This window comes from Equus quagga, chromosome 12 (genome assembly GCF_021613505.1).
Source record: "Equus quagga isolate Etosha38 chromosome 12, UCLA_HA_Equagga_1.0, whole genome shotgun sequence".
Lineage (NCBI taxonomy): Eukaryota > Metazoa > Chordata > Mammalia > Perissodactyla > Equidae > Equus > Equus quagga.
Window position 1 is genome coordinate 87,836,538 of NC_060278.1, and position 14,057 is coordinate 87,850,594.

Sequence of the window (14,057 nt, forward strand, 5' to 3'; positions counted from 1 at the left end):
TCACGTTCTCCAGGCAGGTGCTGTCTTTGTCCTTGTGCAAGTAATGCTGCTGCCAGAAGCGGAGCAGGTTGTGGAAGTTGTTGAGCAGGAAGCCAGGATACTTCTTGCTGTGTTCCATCCGCTGCAGCAGCCGTAGGTACAGGGGCAGCCGCTCTTTCCGTCGGGCCAGCATCAGGATCACCAGGCTGGTGTTGAGGCAGCTGACATTCTCCTGCAAGGCCCCAGGCCATCCGAGTTAGGTGCATGCCAGTAGCTCCAGCGGCCCCTGGTGGACCTGGGGTGCCACTAGGTAGGGAGGAGGGTATCCCAGGCCCAGACTCTGCAGGGCCCTAGCAGGGTCCACAGGCCATGCCCTGAGCTGCCCCTGCACACATCTGAGGACTGAGGACAGGAATGACACCAGTACTGCCAGCATCCTTCCCCAAGTACCTTCCTGGTCCCTCTCACACCCACCACCCTCAGTCTAGAGTCTACTCCTTCTCCAGAACCAGCTCCTCCTAGGAGAGCCTCCCTCTCCCCGGGACAGGGCAGGGTACACATGTCAGATGCAGTTCTCTAACTTTCATTCAGCAGTAGACTGGGGTGCTGTTTGGAGGGAAGAGGCTCAGTCTGTTTTGTTCACTGTGCATCCTCAGCCCAGGGCTTCGCCTCAGTAAACATTTGTTAGATGAAGGAACAAAAGAACCACCTCTGAGAGCTTTGGTATTACCCCCATTTTAGAAGAGTGCTGTGAACCTCGGAGAAGGGACGACTGCACAGTTATTTACTTAGGGAGGAGGGAGTCAACATCAGGTCCAACCTCAAAGCCTGCACAGCAGGCAGGGCACAGAGAGCACTGAACTGGGAGCCAGAACCCAGTGCCAATCCCAACTCTGCCTTGATATGTGTGCGACCTCAGAGACTTGCTCCCTCGTCAGGTGCCATCTGTAAAATGGGGCACGGATCCCTTATTGGCAAAAGTCCTCAAAATAGCTGGGAGGGTTTCCTTGGAACCAAGAGATGGGTCTCAAGAGATGCACTTCTGGGATGAAGGAGAGATCAACTCTGTTGGGTTCTGGGAAGAGGGAACCTGTTTCCAATTTCCCTTCCCTATTCACGTCCGCAAGGCTCTCACCTGGGTCAGCGTCTGCACATGGATGATGTTAATGAGGCGGAAGAGGAAGGACATCTGCGTGGGCACCTGGGATATGTAGGCAAGCAGGCGGCACTCGGATAGGACTTCGGCAACTGGGGGCAGAGAGGCAGAAGTGTGAACAGCAGGCTCAAAAGCTCATCAGTGGCTCAGGCCTAGAGGCCTCCTACCCAAGCTTCTGGGCAGGCCCCCCTTGGGTTCTGACTCTGAAGCTGGGAGCCCCCACTGTCAAAACAAGTACAGAAAAAGTGGACTGCAGAAGGAACACATCTCCAGCCATTCTGCCACCTAGGCTCAGCTTGCCTTCTCCTTAGAGCCCCCACTGGTTCACCCCACCTTTTCCTTCAGTCCTGCTCAGGGACCACCTCTCCGAGGCTCTCCCCCAAGCTTCATCACCTATGTCCCTCTCATCCAGGCAATTCCAGGCCAGGAGAGGAGGGGTGTTTTTTGCATTTTGCTGGCAAAAATGGTTTTTTACCTTTATTAAAATGTACATGCTCATTAAAGGAAGCATGGGTGACAGAGAAAAGCAAAAGCAGCAAAGAAAACCACTTGGAGAGCTACCACCTTGACTCCAGCCACGTGGTCATTTCGTGCAGCTACTTCCAGCCATTTTTCTCTCTTTGCTAAAGGCTGCGTGTGGGATGGATTCGCCTTGGCATTACAGCTTTTTCTTACCTTTCATGTCCACCTGGTTTTCAAATCGGTCCAGTGACAGAGTGACACAGCGTACCAGCATGTTGGAGTCCACCAGCGAGCTGTTAATTTGCTTCAGGAACACCTGGAACTAGAGCAAAGCCCAAGCTCAGACCGCAAGTGGTGGGCTCCTGGCTGGAGATGGCCACGGCCCAGGGCGGGCAATCACTGCAAGGGGCACTGATCTGCCCCGACTGAGCTCTTACCAATAGCAAGACCAAGGCTCAAGCAAGTTGGGTGACCTGCACTTACAACCTGCTAATAAGCAGCTCTAGCAAGAACTCAACACAGACCTTCTGACACCATGCCCAGTGTCCTTTTGCAATGAAGGGTGCCAGACTGCTCTCATTTTTACTTCAACCAGTCTGAGCTGGGTTTCTGTCACACACACACACCCTGTGAACCTAACATACCAGGCCCAGTCCCGTCCTTCTTGGCCTCATCATGGCACCCACCATACTGCTAATGAACGTTTGCTGAAGACTGCCCACTGACTGCCCAGTATTCTCCAATTTAACACCAGCACCTGAAGACTGGCAAGGTCCAGGGCTTCAAGATAACTTCCGGACAGTGCAGTGAACCCTGTGGAGCCCTGGCTTAGTCTTACCTTTGCATCAGTGTTGATGTATTTATTGAATCTCTTGAATGCATCAACGTTGAACTTCATCAGCTCCCCCAGGAGGTCAAAGTAACTCTGGAGCACATCCCTCGACTTGCACTCACTATCCACAATGCAGTACAGGATGTGCTGGGGGTGGGAGAAGACAGGGTAAAGGAAGGAGAGTGGCTGAGCCCTGGGGCCAACAAGCAGCTGTGGCTGCTGCCCCCAGGCTGTGCTCATCTAAGCTGCCCCTCCTGCCTTCCACCAGGGCCTGGAATGTAGCTCAGACCACATGACGTTTGGTTTAAGCAAGCATCCAGGTCAACAGAACCTGCGCCCCGGTCTAGAATCTCATCTGAGGATGCTGGTGGCTCCAAGGGCAGGGCCAGGCTTGAAATACCTCACTAGAAGGTAGCGGCAGGTTGGGGTATGTAGTCATGACCTCTCTTGTTTGCCCAAGGCTCAGATCTAAAGCCTCTGACCTGCTTTGTGGTTACCAAGATGGCCAGAGCTCTCCAGCTCACAGGTGAGGGGAGCTGTCTCCCGATGTAACATCGGCCACTGCCGGAGAACTGAGGCCATTTACGTAGATGAAGCACAGGATTTAAGGGAACGGGACACATTTTGACCCCACGGTTTGTCTCTATGCTTATGAATGAAAAAGTTTACACTGAAATGAATGAACTTTTATCAAGAACATAAAGCCAATTTAACCCTTTATCTGATAGTTTTCTACGATAAACTTTCCATGTTGCATTTTCCTGAAGTTTTATAATGATTTGAATCAATTCTTTTCCTTATGGATTTTACAATTCATGGGTCAGTTTTTTCTTTGTATCCCTTTTTTTTTTAAGCCAACTATAGCTTTGGTCATTTTGTCCCCCCACTTTTGTAAGTTTTGCTATTTCTGAAGGCCACTTTTTAATAAAGGGAAATTAACTTTTCGTTAGTAGCAAAATATCCTGAGGGTCAAAAGGCCTTGCTGGGTAACTCTTTAGACTCCTACACTCCTCTATGGCCACCTCCCAAATCCCTCCGCACCCACGGGGAACCCAGAATTGTCGATTCAGGGAAAATACTAGGGCAATCTGCACTGACATTTTAAAATAAAAAGATCTAGTCTGCTTCTCACCAGGTGTCTAGGTTTCAGGACAGGAAAGCAATGCATGGGGCTGACGGGAGAATGGGACACCCAACACCCTGGTTCCTCCAGGCCATTACCTCCAGAAGGCCTCGCTTCAGCAGGAACATCTGGTCAGCATAGGAGGTGGTCCCTCGGAGGAAACTCTCCACAGCCCGGGCTTGCCAAAACCTGCGACCCAAATGTTGACCCCTGGCCCAGGTGGCTAAGGCTGCCCTCTTTTGGCCCATGCTCCATTCACCCATGTTTGCTGCCTTTTCTATTCAACAGACACTTACTGAACATCTACCAGGCATCAGGCCTCATGGTGGGCTGTGGGGACACAGCAAGAGTCCCCCTCCTAACAGAGCTGACAGCTCAGTGGGGAACAGTCCTCTATTTGGTTCTGTCTGGAAGGAGTTATGTCTCAAAGAAGGTGGCAACTAGGATCAAAGGGCTGGCCCCAGTGAGACACATGTGAAAATGAACTCTAGGCTTTGCCCCTTCAGAAGAACAGAAGGATATGGACGAGAGGGGCTAGGAATGCATGAAGGAATTGGATGGATGTGTGTGAATGGGCCACTGAGCTCACTTCTGATGGGCTGTCTTAGAGAAGAGATGGCTGATGTTGACTGAGTGGTCCCAGAGGGCAGAGCTGGGATCCATGAGGGGGAGGCTGGACAAGGCAGGCTGAGTTGACAGGGGCACATTTGGGCAAGGAGCCTACTGACAACTCACACTCGGCCCTGATGGAATGCCTCCCTTACCACTACTCCTGTCCACAGCCTTCAAGACTCATGTTTAGATGAGTTTAAGGAACTCTGAGAAGCCCTCCCTGTCCATGCCCACCCCACCAGCCCCCAGCTGGGGAAGGGGCATTCCTTTGCTCCCACAGCTCCTGGGGCAGGTCCTGGCTCCATTTCTTTCCACATTGCATTGAAACAGGTTTATTTTCATGCTTTTTTCCCACAATCCAGGGGACTCCATGTGGGCAGGGACTATATCTCCTATTTTTCTTCCACCTGTCCAGTGCCAGCACAGAATAGGTGGTTGGTGAATGCTTGGTCAATTTCTGAAATACAATGCTGGCAAAGCAGAAGCTAACACATACCTGCTAAGTCAACAAAAGGGAAGACGGCAGCCAAATCCCCTCGCCCCCACAGTAACCAGACAGCCAGGGTGGAAGATGGTGACTACAGGAGGTATTTCTAACCACTTGAGAAACACCCAGCTCCTGGGCCCCTCCGGAGTGGCTGGTGCCTGTCCCCAGACCTACCTGAAAGATGACTCGGCTGGCTCCTTCTTCATGACCTGTAGCAGACGAGTTAATAAGCCTCTTTTCCCGTCACACACCAAACTCCTGAAATAAAACAGACAGGGATACTAGTGGCTGATAGGGGCTAAAGTTCCACTTGGCTGAAGGACTGTTATTTTGGGGTCCTGGGGCTGGGTCTCTCTGCTGTCTTAGGTGGGTGAAAAAACACGGGGACATTTCCAAGCCAGCAGGATGTCCTCCTGCTCTACCCAGGCCCAGAGCACCCCAAAGACTCCTGAATCTTAGAACTGAATAGCCAAGTGCATTCACGCTGCGTCTTAGGCTAGTCTTCCCTTCCCAGACCCAATGGCAAGTGATCAGAGGCCGGAAACATATCCAGAATCAGAAAAAAGACTCAGAACTGCTGGAGGGAGAGCTATTTACACCAAAAGTGAGTTTGAAACACCATGACAGAGTTTACCAAATGGGGTGACGTCTCTGCCAACAGGCTGAGGCACGGAGTATCCTGGGTCCCAGGTTCAGCTCCAGCTGGCCTTGGACAAGTACCCGTGCCTCTGGGCCTCAGCTTCCTGGTCTTGATGAGGAAATGACTTAGGCTGCATCATGAGGGAGAGAGGGCCAGGCAGGCCAGATTTCTGGCCCTTAAACTCCCTTTTCAAATAGAACAGCTCTACTTTTATCCACTACAGACATTGGGGCACGATTTCACTTGAACGATGAGTTCTCCAGCCTTTAAAAAACAAAAAAAGCCTGGGGAATTGTGACTCTTGTTGCTGGATACAGTCCTCCCTGCCCTGACTGCCGTGAGCCTGTGACCTTCTTCAGAAGGTAGGGCAAACATAACCCAGCTAATGGGACTTGGCAAAAGGCAAGAAAGGAGCATGTCAGCAAAGATGAGTGACGAGGGGGCAGGGCACATATGACCTTTGGCAGGTGACCTCTCCGAGCCCCTGCTCCCTCATCTGTGAAGTGGCGGTCATGATGGCACTTCCCTCCTAAGACTGCTGTGGGGCTCCGATGAGACAACGCAGGTGACGTTAGGACAGTCCCTGACACACAGGCGCCCTCAGGACATTGGAGCTACACATGAGTGAGACAGGACAAGTACTCACACCTGTGTACACCCATCTGCGAGCCCTGGGGCATGCAGGCAGCAATGCTCACCCCGCCCATGCTCACCTGTCAGTGTTGAGGACAGCTTCCACCTCGGGGATGTTGGCCTTGAGAGAGATGGCACTGAGTTCGTTCAGCTCCTGGTTGTTGAGCAGCAGGTATTTGTTCCTGAAACAAATGGGTGTGAGAGGCTAAAGGACAAGAACCAGGACTGCTGGGTCAGTACTGGGCTAGTTCCCTGCCCATTCCTGTGAAGAGAACCTGAGAATCCCCAGGAACCCTCCCCTGTCACTGCTTACCCCAGAGCCAGCATTCTGCAGGAGGGCACACGGGCTCTCAGGCGATGGGCCCCAACCCCAGCCTATGCCTGCCACAGTCACCAAGAGCACCTTCCCTGAGCATCTCCAGGCCTTTCTTTTGTCATTGAACATTTCTTTTTGATTTCTCAAAGGCACTTCCAACTCAGTGATGTCCAAATCAAACTTGTCATTTTACTTCTTAAACCTGATCCTATTCCAGCATTCCCACTAGGAGCCCTGAGTTGGCTGTGACACTCCCTCCTTCACCTTTCACATCCAGGCCTTCCATCACCCAAGCCATGTGGACAGAAGCAGCTTCCCAAATGGCCTCCCCCCAGCAAGTGATTCCATACACAGCACTCAGAGTGATCTTCAGAAAACAGGAATCTGATCATAACAGGTCACTCACCTGTTCAAAATACTCCTAGTTTTGCAACGCTTCAGAATATATAAAATCCAAGCCAGTGGACATGACTCATAGGCCCTGTGGCCAGGCTACCAACCACCTTTGCAGCCTCACCCTGAGCCAAGCCCCTGTCACTCGCATCATTGGCCACACTGGCCTTCCTGAAGTGACCGTGCTTCCTCCTACAGGGGCCTCTGCCCACATCATGGCTTCTAGCTAGAACACTCACCCTCTCACTCCTCCCTTCGACCCAATTTACTACTTCCAACCCTTCAGGGCTCAGCTGACAAGTTACCTCTGAAGGGAAGAGCTCCTGACCACTCTCCGGCCAGGTCAGGATCTTGTCAAATGATTTCTCACAGAACCACACTCTTTTCCTCCAGAATACTATCTCCATTTGTCACTGTACATTCAATGGTCTAATTCTCTGACTAATGTCCCTCTCCCCTCCGGAACCGTACCCTTCATGAGAGCATGGCTGTTTTCATTCATTGCTGTCTCCCCAGAGTCTAGCACAGTGCCTGGCACACACAAGTGCTCAGATTTAAGAGTCTGATGAAAGCTAGGGACCCATTTCCTCAGGGAAAAAAGTGCACATTCAGAACACACTGGTGCTGTTCAGAGGGTTCACATACTTCTGGAGCTTAAGGCCTTCAGACAGAGAACCTCTCAAAGAGGATGGTCAACATGATCAACGTGATCCAGACGAAAGTTGCAAGGTGAAGGGCCTTGGGACCACATTTGTCCTGAGGCATGTTCCGTTAGTTTAGACAATGTTTCAGAAGAATTTAAACCACATTTAAAAATCAGAACCTTTCACATAAATGTTAATTTCGGGCTTTCCCAGAAGCCATGCAACAGTGGGCCCAGCTTCCTGTACACCAACCGTTGGCAAAAGCTGAGCAGTGGTTGCCTGTGTGTTCTAGCTCATCAAGGTCCCCACCACACTGTCTCTCCAGTACTAACGTCAAGGGTCAACTGCCATTCACCCCTCCTCTGCACTGTTTTCATTACAGCAGAGAATCATTCTCCCACACATTCTCTATCAAAGGCTAAAAAAAAAAAGGAGGGCAGAACGTGTTTCAAGGAAAATGGGAGAGAGCACATGTCCTTGTGCTGGTGAAGCATATTCCATCTATTCAGTAAGCAAATACTCAGCCCACTCTGCCCATCTGAGGTTCCTGCTGCCCCTGTGAATAGCCAACTGTCTGCTCCTGGTTCAGAGGGACCGACTGTTGAGAGATGTATTGACTCCAAGGGTAATAAGGGCCAGTAACCTCCGGACTCACTTCCTAGGGTGGCTGTGAGGGCTAAGGGAAAGCTCAGCATTGTGCCCGGCATAAAGGAAGGGCAGCCACATGTGGTAACACTGAGGTGACAGTAGCTCTCACAGCTCCCAGGTCCTCCTCCTGAGCTGAGGTCAGCGATGGGATAAAGAGAGGAGAGAAGACAGCACAACAACTCTCCTTCCAGGGACGGCTTGTACTTACTCGTGGTGGTCACTGAAACTCTGGAGAAGCCTCAAAAACTGTATCTTCAAGGTGATGTCCTGAAATACATGTGCATCCTTGACGTTAGAACCATAGTCACAATGTTCCAAAAGAACACAATGCTCTGGTGAGAGCCTGGGCGTGTCACTTTGCTTCTCTGAGCCTCTGTCCTCATGTACAATGAGGACTTTTCTTTAGTAAAAAAACCCTCTGTTGACTTCCACATCTGGCCAACAGCAGATTAAGCTAATGTGGACCATTCCTGCTAAAAATACCCCAACATACTTGATAAAAAATAACCAAACTTCTTTTAAATGTCTAAGGCTAAGTTCTTAAAAAGAAACAGAAATCCATAGGAATCAGAAATGAAAAAGAACTGCGTTCCGAGCAATGAGCACAAGAGCTGAAGGTCTGCAGCTCCAGGTGGGGTGGAGAAGTGGAAACGAGACTTATTCATGCCAGGGCTTCAGTTTTAGTGCCCTGCAGGGACCAGATAGAACCTTGGGCCTGTGTCATGCCTGGCGAGTGTATATATTTGCTGAAAGAAGGGCTAGAAAAACCCCACCAACCAGCCCAGGGAGCTGGCAAAGAAGCCTGTCTCTGCCAGGGTGCTGCTGGTGGTGGAGGGGAGCCCCCAGGAGGAGGAGGACCCTGGGCTCACACTACCAGAGCAGTAGGGCCAAGACACTCAGCATGAAAACTGGCCCTGGAACATCGTAGCCCCTGCCTGAAATACCTGGCAAACAAAAGCAAAGCACTCTGTAGAAACACCTCCAGAGCCCAGGCTACAGAGGTACTCAGGGAAAACAAGCCGCCTGAAGGAGACCTCTCCATAAACATTACAGAACACGAGGCAACACTCCACCCCGAGCTGAGTGTGAAGACTCAGACGCAACTATTAGTACCATGAGCAATCCGAAAGAGCCCATGATAAAGTATGTTAAAAGAGATAAAACGCAATAGAAAACAAAACATTAATACAATGAATAAAGACTAAGTAGTTTTTGACAAAGAGCCAGACAAAATGTCTAGAAATATGGAATATATTCACTTGAAATTAAAAACTCAAATGGATGAGTGAAAGGCAAACCTGACAAGGCCAAAGAGAAACACAGTAACCTGGAAGATAAGGCACTGGGGAAAGCCCCCAGAAGGTAGCACAGAGACCAGGGAGGATGGTTGTGCGGCACTTTAAGGTCCAAGAGCACTTTCCCCATCACGCTGGTGGCCGAGCCTCTGCATGGCCCATGAGGCCAGCAGTCAAGGGAAGGTGATCTTCCTTTTGCAAGAAACAGAGGCTCAAAGATTCAGTGACTTGTTCAAGCTCTCCCAACAAGCTGAGTGGCACCACAGGCCTCCTGACTCCCAGCTCAGTGCTCTCTCTAGGGCATGGTGAGAGAGACCAGGTGGAGGTGAGCCCTTGATCCCTTAAAAAAAGCAAGCATCCTAAAGCCTTTTCTGGATGCAGACCATTGGCGGTGCGTGATTCTAGAAGGCAAAACTACTGTCAGTGGGTGTGCATCACAATGGGGTAGAGTACAGAATGAGGAAAAAATTGCTGCTAGGTAATGGAATGGCCCTGCCTCAGTGGAAGTGAGCTCTCCATCCCAGAAATGTACAAAGGGAAGCTGGTTGGAGGGCCTCAAAAGGGATTTCTGCATGGGTAGAGGGGTGGGGTCAGATCCTTCCTCAAGGCAGCTTCTAATGACAGGCTTATATAGGCTATGACTTCCAGTTTCTGTACTCTCAAAGAAGGAGATATCAAAGGCTCAACAGCAGGTCTTGAAACAACTACTCCTAGTAAGTAAGGCCCATCTGTTGCCAGGGTCCCTTGCTCACCGGGCTACAGTCACAGTTCTGGTTGTGACCGTGGAGAACAAGGGCAGACGCTGAATGCTTCCTCCAAATCAGCTTGTCAAACAAATTATTGAGTCCAGGGATCAGCTTGAACTCTGCGATCATTCTGTGAACCTGGATACAGGGGTACAAAGGCAAAAATATTAAGACAAATGTGCTGTGAAGATCTAGCAAAGCCTCATGCTCAGCACATACAATACCAACCTTCAGGATGAAGAAGGCAACAGTTAGTAGAGATTGTTGAGATTTACAGAAAACATCCACACTTACTCTGCTCCTCACTACCTCTCCCATTCCACACAAAGATACTTTTAAACTCTGCTCATTAATCCTCACAACAACCCTACTCCCACTCTACAGCAGGTCCTTTTTTAAGAATATGAGTTTTGGTTTCTGCTAGCCCTGGGTTTGACTATCGGTGCCACCATGTACAAACTTTGTAACCTTAAAATCCTTAACCTTTCTAGTTTGTTCCCTCCTCAAACCATTAAAATAAAAACACCCCTCATGCTTCACAGGATAAATTTCAACTGGAGGCATGATAAAAATATTTTAAAAAGAAACTAAAGATCCTAGAAAAATCTATGTGAAGTTTTTTTTTAAATTATCAAACAGTGAGAAAGACTTTCTCAAGTTTTATACTAAACCTAGAAGCCAAAAGGGAATATTGTTGAATTCAACCACATAAACCTTTTAAAATTCTCCATGGCAAAACTCACAATAAGCAAAGTCACAAGTCAAATATGACAAATGGAGAACATATTCGCAATCTTGTGTCACTGGCAAAAAGCTAATTTCCTCTATAAGGAATTCTACAAATTTCTTAAACAAAAAGACTAACCCTACAGAAAAAAAGTGGGCAAAGGATATAGACAAGATATAGACAGGAAAATATAAAAGGTTCTTCAATACATGGAAAGTGCTCAGCCTCACTTATAATACTGAAAGAAATTCAGATCATTTTTCACTTTTTCAGATTGGCAAAGAAGAAAAAGTTTTATAATACTGTGTTGATGAGCTGGGCCTCAGGCACACTCACTCATATGCTGCTGGTGGGAGGCCATATTGGTACTACTTGTAGAAGGAAGATAGTTTGGCAGTATCTCTAAAAATCACAAATGCGTATTCCTTTTGACCAGCAATTCTACTTTTAGGAATTTATTCTCAGACAGATCCATATAAATACTAAATGACATATGTACAAAGTTACTCATGGCAGCATTAGCTGTAATACCAAAAAAACAGACATAACCTATACTTCCATCAACGGGGATTGGTTGCATAAATTATAGTGCATTCATTCAATGGGATATGAGGCACAAGTAAAAAAGAATCAAGGTCTTTTACGTGTAGAACTGAAAATTCACCAAGACATATTAAGAAAACAAGTGTGTATATGCTATATTACTGATTGTGTTAAGAAAACAAGACAGGAATATATTTGCTTTTATAAGGATAAAATGTCTCTAGAAGGATACTTTAATAACTTAGAATTAGATGCTTCATGGAAGAACCAGAATGTTCAGGATCAGAGGGGAGAAAGGCTTCACTGATACTTATTTATATCTCCTAACATAGAACCATGTGAATTATTTATCTATTGAAAAACGATTTTTTACATAACATAAAACAAAGCTATCACTACCTCTTCTCAGGGCTGTTGTAAGGATAAAGTCAGAAAATGTAAGTAAAGTCCTCAGCACAGCACCAGTGCTCATTAATTTCCATTTTACAAGGGGAAAGGGAAGTTCAGCAGGACCGACTTGGGCAAGGCGGTGGTGGAAATGTCACCCTAACTCAGGTGTTCTGATCCTAAAGCCTGCCCCTTTCCAGACCACCAAAGGCATGAAATTATCTTGGGAGACCAGAACTTGACAAAGCTGTGACTCTGGGCAATGTTCTTTGAGCCCAAGTCCCTTGATGGAAAATGAGGGGTAATGAAGCTGGTGAAAGGACTCAATGAGGTAATGTGGAGAAAGCTCAGGGCCTGATTGACAGAAAGTGCTGGGAAAAAATGAGTACTGTATTGATTATTTTCATTAGCACCACAGGCACAGAACTTATGACATTTGGGGATCGTTTTCAGTCTAGTGATTTCAATTTAGCCAAGACTGGTCAGAGAACTTGGCCCAAATGCACAACAATAAGGCCATTCTAAGGAGAAGCCTTCCGGGAGACCCAGCCAGGGAAACATTCTTCCCTTGCTACCCGAGTCAAGGCGGGTCTGCTGATCCAGGTCCCCACAGTGCCTGGCATACAGTAGGAACACAGTAAATGCAGACTGTGCAAATGAGGACGTGCCAGCATAACACTGGTTCTCAGTCAGGCAGGATTCTGAGGCCAACCAGTAGTCCCTCCCAAGGAAGCAGCAGCTGTCATCACACAGTTGAACTAAAGAACAAAATTCGTAGAAACTAGGTAACATAAAGGCCCAGGGAGCAGGGAACTGTTGTGGAGGGGACAGAAAGAAGAGTCAGGGCAGCAGAGTTTAAATCCTGGCTCTACGGAGGCCTGGAGACTGAGAACACAGCCCTTTTTGTACCTTGGTTTTGGTTTTCTCAAGCACCAGGTGAGGGGAGAAGGGGGTCACCACCTACTGTATAAAATACCAAATACCCCAAAATTCAAATACGAATAACTGTGAAAATGCCTCAAAAAAGTAAAAGTACTCAACACATGTAAGACATCACAATGATTATTTTTTATAACAAATATATTCCATGTTGAAGGAAGGAGCCCCAACACTGGACATCTCATCCAGTGTGCTGCTTTTAAATACCAACCATATGCTGACGACCCCCAAAGTTATACTTCCAGCCTTGACCTCTACCTTAACTCCAGGTGCAGGTAATGCAAGTGCCAATTCTAACAGACACCTCGACCCTAACTTATTCAAACTGAACTCCTCACCTTCCTCCCTAAGCCTCCCCCTCCATTCCTTACTTACCAGTCTTAACCATCTCAATAAATGGCAAATCCATCCTCCAACCTGCTTAGGCCAAGAACCTGGGAAGGAGTTAAGGAAGCTATCCTTAATTCCTTTCTTATGCCCCATCCAAACTATCAGCAAATCGCACCTCTTCTACCTGCAAATATCCAGAATGCAAGCACTTCTCACCACACCCACCATCAACATGCTGGTCCTAGCCACTATCATCTCTTTCACACAGCAGCCAGAGGGGTGACTTCCCATTTCACTCTGAGTAAACACCAAGGTCCTTAAAACAGCCTATGAAAGCCTGATGGGATCTGGGTCCCTGCGACCCCTCAGGCCTCCTCTCCTTGCTGTTTGCTTCAGTCCATCCCCCCAGCTTCCTTACTGTTCCACCAATCCGCCAGGCACACTCCCACCTCAGGGGCTTGCTCACCTCCACCTTGCCTCAGGGATCAGCAGGCCTGGCTACCTCACTTTCTTCAGGACACTGCCACGCCAGATGTCATCTTTGCACTGAGTCTTTTCCCTGGCTACCCTATCTAAAACTGCTCCTCACTCGTAAAATGGGATAACTGCACCTATCTCACACAGAGCTCTGTGAGAGTCCAGCGTCGGACTCAAAAAGGTGCTTAAGAACTGCTGAGCTCCTAGCCTCCTCTCCGCTTTATTACCCCCTCCCCTATGCCTAGGAGAGGGCTACTTCTCCCCTATCTTGAAGAGGAGAGCTGCATACTTCCAGAGCCCTCCTTCTCCTTTTGTAGGTTATGGGCCCTTGCTCCTCCCTCCTGGAACTGCTTCAAGGCTCAGGGAACTCCAGCAAGTCGCCTAGTTTTCAAAACTTGACATAGCTCTGGGCTCTGGCCCACCATCCTGGGCCCCCATCAGACTGGCAACTCCTTCACTGCATCCACAAGGCAGTCATTTTGCCAGACACTGACTCTTTAATTCTTCACATTAACAAGGTCAGGCAACATGGCTAAGCTCCCCACTCTGGCCCTGGGCACCAATGCTCTGCCTAGAAATGATGCCTGGAGCAAAGTACAGTGGAAAGACCATAAGCTCTGGAATCAAGACTGATTTCCTGATGTGTAAAATAGGGGTAAGGAAAACAACCCCCATGCTTTGCTGGGCT

General features: G+C 48.5%; 1 protein-coding gene across 2 annotated transcripts in view; it reads right to left on the reverse strand.

Annotated features, from left to right (window-relative positions):
• TRPC4AP (transient receptor potential cation channel subfamily C member 4 associated protein) overlaps positions 1-14,057 on the reverse strand; it is a 69,811-nt gene that overhangs the window by 1,141 nt on the left and 54,613 nt on the right. For both annotated transcript variants that reach the window (XM_046678304.1, XM_046678303.1), the window contains exons 10-18: positions 9,973-10,104; positions 8,134-8,192; positions 6,005-6,106; positions 4,826-4,909; positions 3,651-3,741; positions 2,436-2,576; positions 1,811-1,919; positions 1,115-1,227; positions 5-211 (exon numbers count right to left, since the gene is read on the reverse strand). In XM_046678304.1, coding sequence (XP_046534260.1) covers positions 5-211; positions 1,115-1,227; positions 1,811-1,919; positions 2,436-2,576; positions 3,651-3,741; positions 4,826-4,909; positions 6,005-6,106; positions 8,134-8,192; positions 9,973-10,104 — 1,038 coding nt within the window. The remainder of the gene's footprint in view (positions 1-4; positions 212-1,114; positions 1,228-1,810; positions 1,920-2,435; positions 2,577-3,650; positions 3,742-4,825; positions 4,910-6,004; positions 6,107-8,133; positions 8,193-9,972; positions 10,105-14,057) is intronic.